Source organism: Natator depressus, chromosome 8 (assembly GCF_965152275.1).
Source record: "Natator depressus isolate rNatDep1 chromosome 8, rNatDep2.hap1, whole genome shotgun sequence".
NCBI classification, from domain to species: Eukaryota; Metazoa; Chordata; order Testudines; family Cheloniidae; genus Natator; species Natator depressus.
Genome location: NC_134241.1, coordinates 106,918,195 through 106,937,371, shown reverse-complemented (window position 1 = coordinate 106,937,371; position 19,177 = coordinate 106,918,195). Strand labels below are relative to the sequence as shown.

General features: G+C 46.5%; 1 protein-coding gene across 8 annotated transcripts in view; it reads left to right on the top strand.

Moving 5' to 3' along the window:
• The window catches only part of CFAP57 (cilia and flagella associated protein 57), a 152,169-nt gene that overhangs the window by 32,121 nt on the left and 100,871 nt on the right, over positions 1-19,177 (top strand). For all 8 annotated transcript variants that reach the window (XR_012640624.1, XM_074961961.1, XM_074961957.1 and 5 more), the window contains 3 exons: positions 3,935-4,087; positions 5,106-5,245; positions 18,723-18,888. Coding sequence is in view for 7 of the 8 variants with exons in the window: in XM_074961961.1 (XP_074818062.1) it covers positions 3,935-4,087; positions 5,106-5,245; positions 18,723-18,888 (459 nt within the window). In the remaining variant the exon portion in view is untranslated. The remainder of the gene's footprint in view (positions 1-3,934; positions 4,088-5,105; positions 5,246-18,722; positions 18,889-19,177) is intronic.

Genomic DNA, 19,177 nt, shown 5'->3' with positions numbered 1-19,177 from the left:
CAGGGAGCTGCCGGTAGGTGCTCTGCACCCACCAATTTTTCCCTGTGACTGCTCCAGCCCCGGAGCACCCATGGAGTCAGCACCAATGGGTTGCCTCCCCCATTTGTTACCCTTCACATCCCTTGCTAGCTGCAACTCCAATTGTGCCTTGGCCTTCCTGATTACAACCTTGCAATGCTCTAGCAATATTTTTATACTCCTCCCATATATATAGTCATCTGTCCAAATTTCCACTTCTTGTAAGTTTCCTTTTTCAGTTTAAGCTCACTGAAGATTTCACTGTTAAGCCAAGCTGGTCGCCTGCCATAATTTGCTATTATTTCTGCACATCAGTATGGTTTGTTCCTGCACCCTCAATAAGGCTTCTTTAAAATACAGCCAGCTCTCCTGGACTCCTTTCCCCCTCATATTAGCCTCCCGGGGGATCCTGCCCATCAGTTCCCTAAGGGAGTCTAAGTCTGCTTTTCTGAAGTCTAGGGTCCTTATTTTGCTATTCTCCTTTCTTCCTTTTATCAGGATCCTGAACTCAACCATCTCATGGTCACTGCTGCCTAGGTTGCCACCCACTTCTACTTCCCCTACCGAGTCGTCCCTGTTTGTGAGCAGCAGGTCAAGAGGAGTACAGCCCCTAGTTGGTTCCCCCAGCACTTGTACCAGGAAGTTGTCCCCAACACTCTCCAAAAACTTCCTGGATTGTCTGTGCATTGCTGTATTGCTCTCCCAGCAGATGTCAGGGTGATTGAAGTCCCCCAATAGAACCAGGGCCTGTGATCTGGAAACTTCAGTTAGTTGTCCGAAAAAAGCCTCATCTACCTTATCCTTCTGATTCGGTGGTCTATAGCACGCACCCACCACAACATCACGCTTGTTGCTCTTGCCTCTAAACTTAACCCAAATACTCTCAACAGGCTTTTCTCCAGTTTCATACTGGAGCTCTGAGCAATCATACTGTTCTCTTACATAAAATGCAACTCCTCCACCTTTCCTCCCGTCCCTGTCCTCCCTGAAAACTTTATACCCATCCATGACAGTGCTCCAGTCATGTGAATTGCCCCACCAAGTTTCTGTTATTCCAATCACATCTTAGTTCCTTGATTGTGGCAGGACTTCCAATTCTTCCCACTTGTTTCCCAGGCTTCTTGCATTTGTGTACATGTACTTAAGATTGCCCTACTTTCTCACTATGAATCAGGAGGCTTCCCATTTTGTACCCTCCTGGTATCCCACTTCCCCACTGACCTCTGGGCTTAGGTCACCATCCCCCTGCGAACCTAGTTTAAAGCCCTCCTCACTAGTTTAGCAGGCTTGCCTGCAAAGATGCTCTTCCCTCTCTTCGTTAGGTGGATCCCATCTCTTCCTAGCAATCCTTCTTCCCGGAACAAGATTCCATGGTTGAAGAATCCAAAGCCCTCTCTCCAACACCACCTGCATGACCACGCATTCACCTTCACAATTCAATGGTTCCTACCTGAGCCTTTTCCTTCAACAGGGAGGATGGACAAGAACACAACTTGCGCTTCAAACTCCTTTATCCTTCTTCCCAGAGCCAAGTAGTCTGCGGTGATCCTCTCAAGGTCATTCTTGGCAGTATTTTTGGTGTCCATGTGGAAAAGTAGGAAGGGGTAGCAGTCCGAGTTCTTGATCGGTCTCGGCAGACACTCGGTCACATCCTGCATTCTAGCTCCAGGCAAGCAGCACACTTTGAGTTTCCCGGTCTGGTCGGCAGACAGGTGACTCTGTCCCCCTTAGCAAGGAGTCCTTGATCACCACCACCCGTCTCCTCCTCTTGGGAATGGTGGTCATGGAGCCACCATCCCTAGGACAATGCATCCCATGCCTTCCAGCTGATGGGATCTCCTTCTGAACCCTTCCCTCAGAGGGCTCTTCCAAATCCTTCTCCACAGTAGTACCTGTGCAGAGAGCCTACCTTCTCCATCTCAAGCAGCAGGGGCTGTGCACATCATCAATAACGGTTCACTTGACCACCATGTCGGCCTTCCATCCAGGCTCAGAGGGCCAGTCGGTGTTTGCCAACCCTATGGTCAGCCGTTTCCTGAAAGGTCTCGACAGGCTTTATCCACACGTCCGACAACAGGCCCCAACTTGGGACCTCAATCTGGTCCTTTCCAAATTGATGGATCTGCCCTTCGAACTGCTGGTGTTCCCTGCTCTACCTGTCATACAAGGTGGTGTTTCTGGTAGCGATAACCTCAGCCAGGAGGAGGGTATCTGAGCTCAAGGCCCTAACATCAGAACCCCCTTACACTGTGTTCTATAAGGACAAGGTTCAGCTCAGGCCACATCCAGCTTTCCTCCTGAAGGTTGTCTCCCAGTTTCACATCAACCAGGACATCTTCCTCCCAGTGTTCTTTCCTAAGCCGCACTCGAACGGCAGGGAGCAGAGTTTCCACTCACTGGTTGTCAACAGAGCTCTAGCCTTTTACATTGAAAGAACGAAACCATTTAGGAAGTCCATTCAATTGTTTGTGGTTGTGGCAGACAGAATGAAGGGTCTTCCAGTCTCCTCCCAATGAATTTCCTCATAGATCATGTCCTGCATCCATGAATGCTATAACCTGGCAGAGGTGCTTGCCCCTCCGCTCACAGCGCACTCCACTGGGGCGCAGACTTCTTCAGCAGCGTTCCTGGCGCAAGTTCCGACCCAGGAAATATGCAGAGCAGTGACATGGTCCTCCATACATACTTTCACTGCGAATTATGCAATTACCCAGCAGGCCAGAGATGATGCGGCCTTTGGTAGAGCAGTGCTACAGTCAGTGGACAGCTCCGACCCCGCCTCCTGATCTTAGGCTTGGGAGTCACCTGATTGGAATTGACAAGAACAAGCACTCGAAGGAGGAAAAAAGAGTTACTCACCTTCTCGTAACTGCTCTTCGAGATGTGGTGTTCATGTCCATTCCAATATCCACCCACATACTCCTCTGTTGGAGTAGCCAGCAAGAAGGAACTGAGGGGGTGGTGGGTCAGTAGGGCCCTATATTGAGCGCCATGATGGCGCCACTCCAGGGGGACCGACGGATATTGCTAGGGGAAAAATCTTGCGGCTGCTGTGCATGTGCATGTGCACACACCTGATTGGAATGGACATGAACAACACATCTCGAAGAACAACAGTTCCGAGGTGAGTAACCATTTTTTCTTAGCTAATGTCTGCAGTCTTGGCAAGAGCTGGCCCCTGGCCTGCCAGCATCACACCACCTTCAAGCAAACTGATGACTGCTTGTAAGTCACCAAGAGTGGAATGCATGTGGACAATCATTCGAAGACGAAATGGTTACTTACCTTACAGTAATTGTGATTCTTTGAGATATATTGTCCACATGGATTCCATGACCTGCTTTCCTTCCCCCTACTACAGAGTCCTACCCCTCTTATATTCTGTAGTGGTGAAGGAGCTGGTTGTGCCCACTCTGTTCTTTATACCCTTGGGTAGGGGAGCACTAGGAGAACTGGGGCACAGGTGCATCCCCAATGGTCACTGCTGGCCAAAAGGATCTATGTACATGGGAAACATGATCACTAGGACTGGAGTCCATGTGGAAAACACATTTCAAAGAAGTGCAAGTACTGTAAGGTAAGGAACTGTTCTTTCATGGACAACCGTAATTCTACCATTTCCTAACTTGAGTGCTTGACTTTGCTTTGTGTTCTTTTGTTGCCGTTTTTTGTATGTGATACATATATTAAGAAAAATGTTGAAAACGTGTTCTGAAATTATAGCTATTAAAGATGGAAAATTCCATCTGGGTCACCTTGTCTGCATTGCTGTCTTTGTGTAGGTAAGGCACCTACTTCTTTAGAGTCAATTGATTTCTAAGCATATCCCTACCAAAGCAGAATTACGCTGCAAGTGTGTGTGCTATGTGGAGTTCTGAGATTTGAAACAGTCTAATGGGACTGGTTTGCTGTGTAGATTCCCCAGGATCAGCGCACCAGTGACCCAAATCAGTCAGACAAGCAGGATGTTATGTGCATGTGTTTTAGCCCCTCAGAGGAAACGCTACTCATTAGCACAAATAAAAATCAGCTCTACATCTTTACCATGTCCTCAACTGAGATAATTAAGGTAAGTTCAATTTGATCACCATTCTTTAAGCACAACACTCAATAAGTGATATATAAGCAAGGCACTTGGTTTCCAGTGTTACTTTCTGTGGAAGGTTTTTGTAAAATCCACCTGTGAGACACTGAACCCATCCCATCCTTGTAGTGCAGAGAAGTGCTCTGTGTATATGTTTAATAAATTTAATATGCAAAAATCTTTAATATGATGTTAAAGCTGAGAATCTGTCATGTGATTATTATATTTGGAAGTAGTAGTATTCATATTATGGTAGCACATAGAGGTCTTAGTCAAAATCAGAATCCCATTGTGTTGGGCACAAACGTGCAGTTGAAGATAGTTCCTGCACTAAAGAACTTTTACAAGCTAATTAAGGACAGAACTCTCATTGTCTTGAGCTGTGGGGGATAAATCTGGTATAAATGCCTAGATGGAATTAAATACTTATTCCTGGTGAGTCATACTAGAGCATCTCTACAGACAGACACTGTTCCATGATGGCATACTTTTGTGTATGCAGCCCAAAACCTCACTGGCTTCTTCTCTCCTCACCCCCCGCCCCCGCTATATCACATTGCAAACTCCTATCTAATTTGCTTCCCAGGTTTCTACTTCCCATTCAGTACCTGCTTTTCAGATTATTTTTCCTTATATGTATTAAATGCCATCTTCCAGGTCAGTTTTCATTTTTGTTGTTGTTCATGTCTTTTTAGGCCCTTGTGCATTATTTTTCTGTACTTGCTGATGTGCACAAATCTTCACAATATAGTATTGTGCCTGAATCCCATCACTCTTCCATATCAGTAGTAAAGATGCCAAATAAGAATGCACCTAACACCATTATACCCTATTTTAAATTTCTGGTGCTTTTTTAGTCTAGTACTACACAAGATACCTCTCCCCAATTCCATTCATTGCCTTTGCTTACTGCTTATCATTGTCCTTTGCTTACTGTCTCTTGATCAATCTAAGCCAATATGATTTTTTTCTGGGTGTTTAATTTTCTGTGACTCTTCTGTAGGGGGAACCAGCTCACTTTGAGTATCTGAATTTCCCATTACATTCTGCTGCCATCACTGGACTGGACATCTGTATCCGTAAGCCTCTCGTTGCTACCTGTTCCCTGGACAGATCTGTACGCATCTGGAACTATGAAACCAAGTAAAGAACCATCTTTGTTTTTACTGCTTTCTGTCTTTGTATGTCTCTTGTAATGGACGACTACAGATGTCTTAGCATGTGCATGTCTGTTTTGGTGGTGTCACGGTATGGTGTGGAATAAGAGTGGCCCTACTGGCAGGAGTTTGGGATCAGCATAGATTTGCAATACATTCAAAACAAGTACCAATAATCACTAAGACCTTCATACCATAATATGCCATCATGTATTGCATATATGCCACACATTTCCCAAAAATGGTATTAGAAATGTTCAGAGAGCTTTCTTTGTTTTTAAAAAAATTACTGTTTTTTGTACATCTCACAAAAGGCTACTGTATGTTAGTATCATGAGGCCATCTCACAAAAGGCTTCTGTATGTTAAAAAAAACGAGGAGTCCTTGTGGCACCTGAGAGACTAATAAATTTATTTGGGCATAAGCTTTCGTGGGCTAGAACCCACTTCATCAGATGTATGAAGTAGTATCTTCAGGCCTCAAAGGGAGAGAAAAATAACTAATACATTTCAGAACACTCTAAAAATGATCTAAAATAATTCGGTATAACAAATCTGCTAGAAATAAATGCTTTACGCTGCTGGAAAGGGGGATTCCCAGCTCTCCAGTGAGATATTGCAACCATTTATAGTCTGATGGCTTGCAAGATATAAGATTTGAAATCTGTGACTGGGCCAGGATTTTAATATTGCTCTTACTATACCTGAGATCAGTGAGGCAAGGTGGGTGAAGTAATACCTTTGATTAGACCAACACTTCTTTATACTTACTTATAACAAGACTGCAATCTTCAGATCAGTGTAATTTTAGGGGAAATTCAGTAAAGACTCTACCATTGGGGTGCCTTGGGCACTGCTTCATTCAGCAGATGAGAAAATAACTGTACTGTCATTCCAGTCTGTGTTTCACCCACAGTTGTTTAAATTAACAAAATAGCTCTTCTGTATAGAGAAGAGTCCATTCCTGGAGTTGCTTTTGTGCCCCAAATGATGTAGTTTCCATTCTAGTACCAGGACTTTTCTGAACAGCCTGGCAGCCCTGAAAGGTATTTTCAATTTGTAGGCGAATGCTCCACCTAAAATTCTGACTCTGAGCTACTGCTGGGGAAATTCCTCAGTGTGAAAGAGGGGTTGGTTGGCAGAAAGAAAGGAGACGCTTTTGTGAGAGGCTTTTTTTAAAAATGGCATCTGTTTGAGTCTGCCTACAGAACTGAAATATTTGAAATAGTCCTGGTGGAAGTGGATTAGTGGGCAGAGTTCAAGAGAGGTAGTCAGAGATGCATGGTAATATAATTTATCACATGGCTATCACCACCACTGTGGAACAAATACCAATTCCATACAAAAAGCTACATTAAAAGAACATTGAGGTTGCAAAATGAAGCACTCAAATGTTAGGCAATGCAATAATTAAAGTAATCCATGCAATGACCTGGAAGAAAACAAAATCATCACTGATAAAGTTTGCAGAAGACATAAAAATTGGGCGAGTGATAAATAATGAAGAGCACAGGTCACTGATTCAGAGAGCGATCCACTTGGTATGCTGGGCACACGCAAACAATATGGATTTTACTACAGCTACATATAAACGTATACATCTAGGAACAAAGAATATAGGCCATACTTACCAGAGCGGGACTCTCTCCTGGGAAGTAGTGACTCTGAAAAAGATTTGGGGGTCATGGTGAATAATCAGCTGAACATGAGCTCCCAGTGTGAGGCTGTGGCCAAAAGAGCTAATGGGATCCTTGGATGCATGAACAGGGGAATCTTGAGAGGTTATTTTACCTCTGTCTTTGGCACGGTGCAACCACTGTTGGAATCCTGTGTCCAGTGCTGTTGCCCACAATTCAAGAAGGTTGTTCAGGGTTGTAGAGGGTTCAGAGAAGAGCTGCAAGAATGATTAAAGGATTAGAAAACCTGCCTTATAACAATAGACTGAAGAAGCTCAATCTATTTAGCTTAACAAAGAGAAGGTTAAGGGGTGACTTGATCACAGTTTATAAGTAGTTACATGGAGAACAAATATTTAGTAGTGGGCTTTTCAATCTATCAGAAAAGGGTATAAAATGATCCACTGGCTGGTAGCTGAAGCTAAACAAATTCAGACTGAAAATAACGCATACATTTTTAACAATGAGAATGATTAACCCCTGGAACAATTTACCAAAGTTTGTGGTGGATTTTCCATTCCCACCACTTTTAAATCAAGATTGGATGTTTTTCTAAAAGATATACTCTAGGAATTATTTTAGGGCAGTTCTCTGGCCTGTGTTATACAGGAGCTCAGACTAAATGATCTGACCTTGCAAGCTGTGAAACCTTATCTCTACCCCTTTGTGTTTGGGCTTTAATACAGACTCTAATTATATGATAATTTCCAGAAAATGATCCTAATACAAGTTTATTTGCCAAATGGTGTTGCATACTTCATTGGCTATGGTTATGAGAAAACAATGTATTATAGGTAGGATATGGCAATGCCTATTATCAAGCATGCCCAACACTTCCCCTTATAAGACCCTGTTTTCAGTTAATTATAAAACTTTCCCAGACTAACTGCTCCAGCTGAAATTTTCTATGCTACATGTCCACTTAAGGACGAATTTTTCAAAATATTTCAGCCTACATGGTTCAGTTGTTTCTGAGAATAAGGCTAAATAAAATGTTGTTTTTCAATGTTAAAAATATTCTGGCAACATTTTCTTTGGAAAGCACCAGTACCGTCATGCCTTGGAACAAGGACTTGAAATTTGGCAGTGTCAGGGCTATGCCTTTTGCCATCCCAGTGAAAGTTTGCCCAGATTTGGCCAAGTTCTAAGCCTCTGAAAAATCACAGTTTGCACATGTTCGGACATGCTAGAGCTTAACAGATAAAATCTCTGAAGATTCGATCCTCACTGAGCATACTCAAGCCTCTCTCAGCTCCTAGCACATGCCAGACTGCATATGTACCATCCCCACAGAGAAACTGTACATACTCCATATAGCCCAGGGCTACAGGGGTGAAGCCAGACTCCCTGTCATAGCTTCCAGTTGCTGCATGGTGGAGCTGGGCACTGGAACTGAATTCAGGGCACTTGTCTTTCCTATGCTCTCAGTGACACCCTGGCTGATACCTAGGCAGTGTGGAAGAGAAGGCAGTGAACTTCAAATGCAAAGGCATAAGAACCAGACCGAGAGTGTTGCATGGGAGGGTCAGGGGAGTAGATGATGATAAGGAGCCTAGGTGGTGGAGACTGGGACTGGAGGATGGCAGGGAGGTAGAGACTAAGTATGGAAGCAAGGGAGGTTGAGGTGGGGGAGACAGAGACTGGGTGGAGGAAACTGAGATTGGATGAGGAGTTGGGGAGGGGACTGATAACCAGTGGAATGGGGAAAAGGGCATGGTAGGGAGAGGAGAAGATCCAGACAAGGAATCAGTATGTGGGGAAGAACTACGATTCTTCTTTGAGTGCTTGTTCCTGTCAATTCCAATTAGGTGTGTACGCACCGCGTACTCGGCAGCCAGAAAGTTTTTCTCCTAGCAGTATCCATCAAGTTGGCTGAGGTGCCCCCTGGGGTTGCGTCTTTATGGCGCTGGATATAGAGCCCTGCCGACCCGCCACCTGCTCAGTTCCTTCTTACTGCCTGTGACAGTTAGTCGGAACACTCATTTCTCTTGCTTCGGCAATCTCTCTAGCAGTTGAGTTTTCATTCTTGTATATAGTTAGTTAGTAGTTTTTACATATAAGTTTCATGTAGGGGATTCCCCCCCTTCTTCCCAGTACTGTTGCATGCCTCGGTCTCCAGGTTTTAAACGCTGGCAGCTTGTGGCAAGCTTATGCCCAAGAGCAACCCCCATTCTTCTTGTTTAAAGTATTTAGGGGAAGCTCATCAAAAAGAATGCTGCAAAATTTGCAGGAGTTTCCATCCGAGGACACAGAAGGAGAGAGATCAGAGCTTCAAGTTAATCCTCATGAAGGCAACTCTCCGTCCGCAATCGGACCCTGGTTCAGCAGAGCAACCCCAAGCATCTCATGATCGGTGCGGAGCACATTCGCACTGCTGGCACATGAATCGGCTCAGAGGAAGGACTTGAGTAGAGACCCTCAGCACCGACAGGACGGGGGCTGGCACCACTCACATTTACCGGTGACTCATAAGAAAAAGAGACCCAAAATGGGTCGCTCCCCTATGCCCAGACCGGTGCATGGAGCCCGCAGCCATGAGACCTGTATCAGGCCACGCAACTTCAGCTTCAAGGTTCACGTTGACTCCTGGCCTTACATGTGACCAGTCAAGTCTGGGCCCCCATCTTTCACCAGTCAGTGAGGGCTGTGATCTACGGATGCCATCCACGTCTGAGGCATTTGAGGCAGAGAGAGATCTTATCACCCTCACGGCACTGCCCCCCCCCCCCCGGAGACGGGACAGGACGCTCATGTCGGTCTCAGCGGCACCAGTGAGACCCCCCGTGCCATCCAGGGGCAAATCAACAATGATTCCGCAATGGTCGCCATCCCCTCGACCCCGGTCTCCGGTGCCGTCAACAAGTGCACATGCGGGGTAGGTGCACCGGTCCTCTTGCCCTAGATGCCGCTCTTCAGCACCAAGAGGCACCACTCCTCCCTGGTCTTCCTATATGGAGTCCTCGGAGTCGGAAGTGGAGTCCTTCCGATCTAGAGCCAGGAAAAGCAGGAGCTCCATATCGGACAGGTGGAGACACCACCTTCAGCCGGCACAGTGGCTGAGTCAGTAGCAGTCCCCTGCTCAGTGGCCTTCTTGGACCCCCTGGGCTTTCCGCCAGGGCCAGAGCCAACAGTGCTTGTAATAAATGAAAGGGGGTGGGGGTAGGGGTAGCTCCCTTTTATGGACACCCAGCCAGCCATAAAATCCCTCTTAGTAGCTGTTCTCTAATTGCTCTACATGTAAAGGGTTAAAAAGTCTCACTGCTATGCATAGGTAAAAGGAAGTGAGTGGGCACCAGGCCAAAAGAGCCAATGGGAAGGCCAGAACTTTTTAAAATTGAAACAAGACTCCCCTTTTGTCTGTCTGTTGTTGTTCTCAGGGAGAGGCAGACAGGGAGCAGTTATGCTGTGAGAAGCTTGGGCCAGGTATGAAAAATCATCAGTATCATACCTAGAAACTACTCATCTAAAACCCCAGATATGTAAGTAGATCAGGAAATGTCTAGAAAGATGTGATTAGGTTTATCCCTTTTATTTCTTTATGGTGTAATACAGCATGGCCAGAGGGCAGCAGGAGAGTGTTAGAAAGGAGCCTTATTCCCTATATAGGGAAGAAAGTTTGCTATAGATTAATTAAAGCACCTGAAGCCAATTAGAGCACCTGAAGCCAGTCACCTGATAAAAGCCTGCTGCTTCAATCAGACAAGAGGAGGAGTTGAAGCAGAATGGTTTGGTGTTGGAGCAGAGAGCAGTTTGGAGGAGTTGAAGCACAGTGGATTGATGCTGGAGTAGAGAGCAGTTTGGAGAAGTGCTGCGGTGGGCTAAGAAGACCAAGACCCTAGGTAAGGGACACCTGGTTTGTGCAGAGGGAGAGCAGGAAGCTCCACAAGCTGAAGGGCAGGAGAGGGAAGTAGCCCAGGGGAAGGAACCGCTAGTTCAAGTGGTTTACCACTATCCCTAGGGGCCCTAAGCCTAAGTTCCCAGATGTATTTTCTTCTTTTTTTTTTTAATAAAATTTAAGAATTGGATTTTTGTGCCTTAAGAGGTTTGTGCACATATTTAATTAGCTGGTGGCAGCAGCTGATTTTCTTTTTCTTTTCTTTTCTTTCTCAGCTCTTCCCCAGAGGGTGGGGGTGAAAGGGCTTGAGAGTACCCCACAGGAAGGAATTCCCAAGTGCGCCTTCCTGGGTTTTCAAAGGGGTTTTGCACTTGGGTGGTGGCAGCATCTACCAATCCAAGGTCAGAGAAAAGCTGTAAACTTGGGAGTTTAATACAAGCCTGGAGTGACAAATATTAATTTTTAGAGTCCTTGCAGGTGCCTGCCTTCTGCACTCGAAGTGCCAGAGTGGGGAAGCAGCCTTGACAGTCCTACTTGGGGTTGGCTTCCATGGCATCAGCCACCTTTGCTCCTCCGCTATCCCAGTGTGACCAGGGTCTTACCGCACCAGCGCCGACCCAACCAGCACCGGCACCGACACACCTGGCATCGACGCACTTGGCACTGACACCACCAACTCCAATACTAGCATCCACATCAACTATGCCAGCACCGACATAGTCAGCATCGACTGCGCCAACTCCAGCACCTGGGGCTGCATCGGAACACAGAGCACCCAAGATCGCCTCAGCACTGAGGCCAGGGAACAGGACCCACTTGTAGCTAGGGCCTCGTCCTCGTCTTCGCCTGATGAGGCGGTGGCCAGAATGTTGACGTCCTGTGCCCTGGAGAACAGCAGAGTGCTCCAACAACTTCTCAGGAAGGTAGCACAGAACTGGGCAATCCAGACTGAGGAGGTGGTGGAGACATTGTACTCTATGGTTGACATGGTCAGCCCTTTGGGCCCCTTCTGCGTCGCTCTGCCACTTATTAAAACAATTAGTGACACCACTATAACTCTCTGGCAGACCCCTGCTTTTTTGCCACCAACAGCAAAGAGAAATAAGTGGAAATACTTTGTTCCCTCTAGAGGCTACGAGATCTCTATACCTACCCCCTGCCAGACTCCCTAGTGGTGGCCGCAGTGAATGAGAGGGAGCGCCAAAGCTTCCAGGGCCTGTTCTCAAAAAATTGGGAAGCAAAAAAATTGGACCTCTTTGGGAGGAAAATTTATTTGACTAGGGTGGCTCTAGCTCTATATATCTAACCACCAGGCCATCCTCAGCAGGTACAACTACAACACCTGTGGAGCTATGGCCAAGTTCGGAGAGCTGTTATCAGAGGACTCTAGGGTGGAGTTTTCCTCGCTCATGGAGGAAGGGAAACTGGTTGCCTGTGCTTCGCTGCTGGCAGCCCTTGATGTGGCTGACTCGCCATCCTGCACTATGGCCTCTGGGATAGCCATGAGAAGGAGCTCCTGGCTGCAGGTCTCTGGACTTCCTTACAACGTGCAGCAGACAACACAAGATATCCCCTTTGAGGGTTCAGCCCTGTTTTCCAAGGAAACAGATTCCCAGCTTCATAGCCTGAAGGACTCAAGGGCCACTCTCAAGTCCCTTGGCCTCTGTACTTCAGCTAATCAAAGGAAACACTTTAAGCCACAGCCCCCACCGCATTTTTACCAGCTGCAAAATAGGCAAGGCTTCTCCTGTAGGTGGAATAGAAATAATAGAAAGGGGTGTCACCCTTCATCAGGCCAGGGCTCTGGTCAGACAAAGCAGTCCTCTGGCCAGAAGCAGGACTTTTGAAGATGCGCCAGGGGGGCAATGCACCAGTCCGGACACTGGATCCATCCTGCCTTACCTTCTTGAGCCAAAAGTCCCCTATCCTGCGTGGGCCCATATTACATCGGATTTCTGGGTACTCTGCATTGTAGAAAGGGGTTACTTCCTTCAGTTCTCTGCCCTTCTGCCCTTCCATCCCCATTCTCATGAGCAACTCCTCGCACAGGACGTGCACTCGCTCCTAATGCTGGGGGCAGTGGAAGAGGTTTCTCAGGAGCTGAGGAGCCAGGGCTTCTATTCCCAGTATTTCCTAATACCGAAAGCCAAAGGCGGCCTCAGGCCCATCCTAGACCTGCGACATCTCAACAAGTTCATGAATCTATAAGTTCATGAAGAAACTGACATTCCACATGGTGTCTCTGGCCTCCATTATCCCTTCCTTGGATCCAGGGGACTGGTATGCCGCCCTCAATTTGAAGGATGTTTACTTTCATATTTCAATCATACCATCCCACAGAAGGTACCTCAGGTTTGTGATTGAACCACGATCATTACCAGTTCACAGTCCTCCCATTCAGCCTGTCAGCAGTTCCTTGAGTGCTTACCAAGTGCATGGCATTTGTGGTTGTGTTCCTATGCAAGCGTCGTGTGCAAGTGTTTATGGACCTCGATGACCCTGCTAATCAAGGGCCTCTCCAGGGCACAAGTGGAGGCACAACTGAGCTTCTGAAAGTACAAAAGTCAACCTTATTCCCCGTGCAGCGGATAGAGTTTAAAGGGGCGATATTGGACTCTACACAGACCAGGGCGTACCTCCCAGAATCACAATTCTGGTCTCTGGGCAACATCATTCTAAGCCTCAGGCAGTTCCCTACCACCACTGCAAGGAATTGCGTAAAGCTTCTGGGACACATGGCCACTTGTACCTATGTAGTACAGCACGCCAGGTTGAGACTCTGACCTCTTTAGGTGTGGCTGGCCTTGGTGTATCAACCGGTTTGGGACAGTCTAGACAAGATCCTCATCCTGACCTCAACTCCCTCCTGTGATGGCTCAACCCACAGGCGGTGTGTGCAGGGGTTCCCTTCGCCAGACCACAGCCAGCCCTCTCACTAGTGACGGACGCATCAGCGTTGGGGAGGGGTGCACACTTGGGAGACCTCAGGACACAGGGCTTCTGGTCTCAGGTGGAGCTCTCCCTTCACATCAATGTCAGGGATCTGAGAGCAGTCCATCTAGCATGCCAAACATTCCAAGTTCATCTAAAAGGAAAGTGTATATTGGTCATGATGGACAATACAACTGCGATGTTTTATATAAACAGACAAGGGCATTCACACTGCTCTCTCATGTGCCAGGAAGCCAACAGACTGTGGGACTTTTGCATAGCTCCCTCGATACACCTGAAGGCATCGTACCTCCCTGGAGTACAGAACAAGTTGGTTGATTATCTCAGCAGATCCTTTCATGGCCACAAGCGGTCCCTATGCCTGGATGTCTCAAACACTATCTTCCAACAGTTGGGGTTTCCCCAGATAGACTTGTTCTCCACGCGACGCAACAGGAAGTGCCAGCAGTTTTTCTCCTTGCTGAATCAGAGCCCAGGCTCCATCGGCGACACGTTCCTCCTTCCCCGGAAGGGACACCTCTTGTACTCGTTTCCTCCCAAAGCTCTTGTTCACAAAGTGCTCCTCAAGGTTTGGAAGGATGAGGCCTCGATGATATAGATAGCGCCAGCCTGGCCCCATCAGCACTGGTACACCTCTCTTCTGGAAATGTCCGTGGAAGCCCCAATCATCATCTTATTCTTCCTAGACTTGATAACTCAGGATCACAGCCATCTCCAGCACCCAAACCTCGAATTGCTGCACCTCATGGCATGGAAGCTCCGTGGCTGAATCTGATGGAGCTCGCCTGTTCGGACCCAGTCAGACAAGTCCCCCTTGGTAGTAGGAAACCTTCCACTAGGGCTACCTACCTGGTCAAATGGAAGAGATTCTCAATTTGGTCTTCTTAATACCTTCTGTCTCCAACTCTAGAATCCATACCTGTCATATTGAATTACCTTCTCCACCTCAAACAGCAAGGGCTTACCCTGTCATCAGTAAAGGTCCACCTGGCCACTATCTTGGCCTTCCATCCAGGCATGCAGGGACAGTCAGTCATTGCCAACCTGATGGTGAGTCATTTGCTAAAGGGTCTCGACAGACTCTACCCTCACATACAACAGCCGGTTCCAGCCTGGAACCATAACCTGGTCCTTTCCAGCCTGATGGAGCCACCCTTTGAACTGCTGGCGACATGTTCCTTGCTGTTTCACAAGGTAGCATTCCTGGTAGCAATAACATCGGCCAGGGGAGTGTCAGAGCTCAAGGCACTAACTTCTGAGCCTCCATAAAGTGTTCTTTTAGAACAAGGTTCAGCTCGGACCTCATCCGGCTTTTTCCTCCCTAAGGTTGTCTCCCAGTTCCACATTAACCAGGACATCTTTCTCCCAGTTTTCTATCCTAAGCCACACTCAAGCACCAGGGAGCAAAAACTTCACTCGTTGGATGTTCGCCAGGCGTTAGCCTTCTACATTGATGAACAAAACCGTTCTGGAAATCCATTCAGCTGTTTGTTGCAGTAACAGACAGAATGAAGGGGCTTCCAGTCTCTTCCCAAAGGATCTCATTAGATCACGTCCTGCATCCAGGCATGCTATGACCTGGCGAAGGTATCTGCCACTCCGCTTACAGTGCGCTCCACGAGGGTGCAGGTTTCATCAGCGGCGTTCCTGGCCCATATGCCGATGCAGGAAATCTGCAGAGCTGCGACGTGGTCATCAGTACATACCTTTACCTCGCATTACGCTATTGCCCAGCAGGCCAGAGATGATGCAGCCTTTGGTAGAACAGTGCTACAGTCAGGGAACCTTTGAGCTCCAACTTCGCCTCCAAAACTTGGGCTTGGTAATCACCTAATTGGAATTTACATGAACAAGCACTCGAAGAAAAATCAGTTACTTACCTTCTCATAACTGTTGCTCTTCGAGATGTGTTGTGTTCATGTCCATTCCAATACCCACCCTCCTATGCCTCTGTCGGAGCAGCCAGCAAGAGGGAACTGAGGGGACAGTGGGTCGGCAGGGCGCCATAAAGGCATGACCCCAGGGGGCACCTGAGCTGACCTGATGAATACTGTTAAGGGAAAAACTTTCTGACTGCTGTGCACGCAGCGCACACACACCTAATTGGAATGGACATTAGCAAAACATCTCGAAAAACAAGTTAGGAGAAAGTAAGTAACCGTTTTTTGTCTGGGCAAAGAGACTGAGAAAAGTAGGTAGGGGAAGTGAGGACACTGAGACTGGATGGGAAGCCTGGGAGCCAGAGGGGACAGGGAATGTTGTGGGGGTAGAGGGAGAGGCTGGAGCTGGGTGGGGAGAGAGACAGATTGTGGTGGTGGGGAGGGAACTGGGGTTGACTGGGCAAGGAAACTGGGAACAAGGAACCAGATGGGATAGGGTGGAGGACTGGGACGGGCTACTAAGAAGAGGACTTGAACTGGGATCTGAAGCCTTAGGAGTAGAGACTGGGACTGGCTAGATGAGGAGAGTGGGATGATATGAGGAGCCAACAGTGGGATAGAGACAGGACTGGGACAGACACAGAAGAAGTCAAACTTGGGGATAATGGGCAGAAGTCAACAGAATGTTAGGAACCATTAGGAAAGAAATAGATAATGAAACAGAAAATATAATGCCTCTGTCAAGGTTCCTTCCCCACTCTGAACTCTAGGGTACAGATGTGGGGACCCACATGAAAGACCCCCTAAGCTTATTCTTACCAGCTTAGGTTAAAAACTTCCCCAAGGTACAAACTTTGCCTTGTCCTTGAACAGTATGCTGCCACCACCAAGCATTTTAAGCAAAGAACAGGGAAAGAGACCACTTGGAGACATCTTCCCCCCCAAAATATCCCCCCAAGCCCTACACACCCCCTTTCTGGGGAGGCTTGAGAATAATATCCTAACCAATTGGGTACAAAATCATCAAAGATCCAAACCCCTGGATCTTGGAACAATGGAAAAATCAGTCAGCTTCTTAAAAGAAGGATTTTATTAAAACAAAGAAAGGTAAAAATCATCTCTGTAAAATCAGGATGGAAAATACTTTACAGGGTATTCAGATGCAAAACACAGAGGATCCCCCTCTGGGCAAAACCCTTAAAGTTACAGAAAACAGGAATAAACCGCACTCTTAACACAGGGAAAATTCACGTAAAACAAAAGATAAACTAATCCGCCTTGCCTGGTTTACCTATACTGGTTGCAATATTGGAGACTTGGATTAGGATGGGTTGGAGAAAATGGATTTCTGTCTGGCCTCTCTCAGTCCCAAGAGAGAACCACCACGTAAACAAAGAACACAAACAAAAGCCTCCCACCCCCAAGATTTGAAAGTTTCTTGTCCCCTTATTGGTCCTTTGGGTCAGGTGCCAGCCCCGTTAGCTAAGCTTCTTAACCCTTTACAGGTAACATGATGTTGCCTCTGGCCAGGAGGGATTTTATAGCACTGTATACAGAAAGGTGGTTATCCTTCCCTTTATATTTATGACAGCCTCTATGTAAATCCCGAGTACATCCACAACTTGAATACTGTGTGTAGTTCTAGTTGCCCCATCTCAAAAAAGATAAATTAGAATTGAAAAAGGTACAGAGAAGGACAACAAAAATTATTAGGAGTATGGAACAGCTTCCATATGAGGAGAGATTAAAAAGACTGGGACTGTTCATTTTAGAAAAAAGATGACTAAAGGGGGATATGATTAGAGGTCTATAAAAACTTGACTGGTGTGGAGAAAGTGAATAGGGAAGTGTTATTTGCCCCTTCACATAACACAAAACCAGGGGTCACTTGATGAAATTAATAGGTAGCAGGTTTAAAACAGGCATAAGGAAACACTTCTTCACACAACACACAGTCAATCTGTAGAACTCATTGCCAGGGAACGTTGTGAAGGCCAAAATTAAAACAGGGTTCAAAAAAGAATTGGATAAGTTCAAGGAGGACAAATCCGTCAATGGGCATCAGCTGCAACGGTCAGGGATGCAGTCCCATGCTTTGAGTGTCCCTAAACTTCTGACAGCCAGATGCTGGGACCGGATAGCAGGGGATGGATCACTTGATAAATTGCCTTGTTCTGTTCACTTTTTCTGAAGTATCTGGGGCTGGCAATTGTCGGTAGATGAGATACTGGGCTAGATGGACCATTAATCTGATCCAGTATGCCATTCTTGTGTACTTACGTCTCAAATTAGTGATTACTTTTCACCATAATCTGTGTCTCAGTTCCCCGTCTGTAAAATGAGGATAATAATACCCACTCATCTAATGTAGGGGCTTGTGAACATAGATTAATGTTTACGAAGCACTCAGATACTATAATAATGAGCATCATAGAAAAATTAGTGAGGAAATCAGTAATTCTGTCTTCAGACCAAAGTTTGAGTACTGTGCAGTAAAATAAGGAATGGAGCACATATTGATAAAGGAGAAAACAAATATTGAATAACTGCTCATTGAGTGCCATCCATTCTGTGCACTGAATGAGGCAGGTTTCCTGTGGAAAAAATAGTATGTGATAATGTAATTAAAGACTGTACCATAATGTGTACACACAAGAGGGCGAAATTAAGGTTGGACAGGCAATCTCAATTCTGGCTTTTCATTGCTTGATTTGCAACCTTAAAATGTTCTTTTAACTTATTTTTTTTCAAGTAATTTAATGAAACTTTTCAGAGGCAGAAAAGTAAATTTTTGTGAGATCCCTTGTTTAAAAAATATTAGCAGAACACCAATGACTGCATGAGCACCAGAAGGGGTCATCCCTATTATAAATTACTTATAAATGTACTAATCTGACCAGCTCTGCCTCACCTTTCCCCATAGACAAGTGGGTCTCAGGTGCCCAAATTCCTGTTCGCTGACTGTATCACCTGTGTGACACTGACATGGCTGATTGTTTCGCAGCACCCTGAATCTCTACAAGGGGTCTTGCAGCAATTTTCAGGGCAGGGCTAGACATCTGTCTGGCTATTTGTAAGTGTGTGACTTGGGCATTGTTACTGACTGTGGTGATTATTGCAGCACTTTGGACTTGTATAAGGAGTACCAGGAAGAAGCATATGCAGTTTCTCTTCATCCCACTGGCCTTTACGTTTTGGCTGGATTTTCTGACAAACTACGGCTTATGAACCTGCTAATTGATGACATCCGTACTTTTAAGGACTTCACTGTGAGAGGGTGCAGAGAGGTGAGGAGCAGTGCAGAAGCTGGGATCAGGGGAGCTTGGGAAGTGGAGTGACTGACATGGTGAGGAACAATGTGGGAGTTGAGTTGGGAGAGGAGAACAATAGTATGAATGCTGAGATATGAGAATCTGAGGAGGGAATCCTGAGTGAAAAAGGGCATAATGGGGGCTTGGGACCTGGGAGTCACCAGAGAGGTGAGAAGCAGTGTGGAAGTGGAATTTGCAGGAGAAAGGGGCATCAGACCCATGGGGTAGCTAAGAAGAGGGTCCTAGGAGATGAGGGAGCATCATG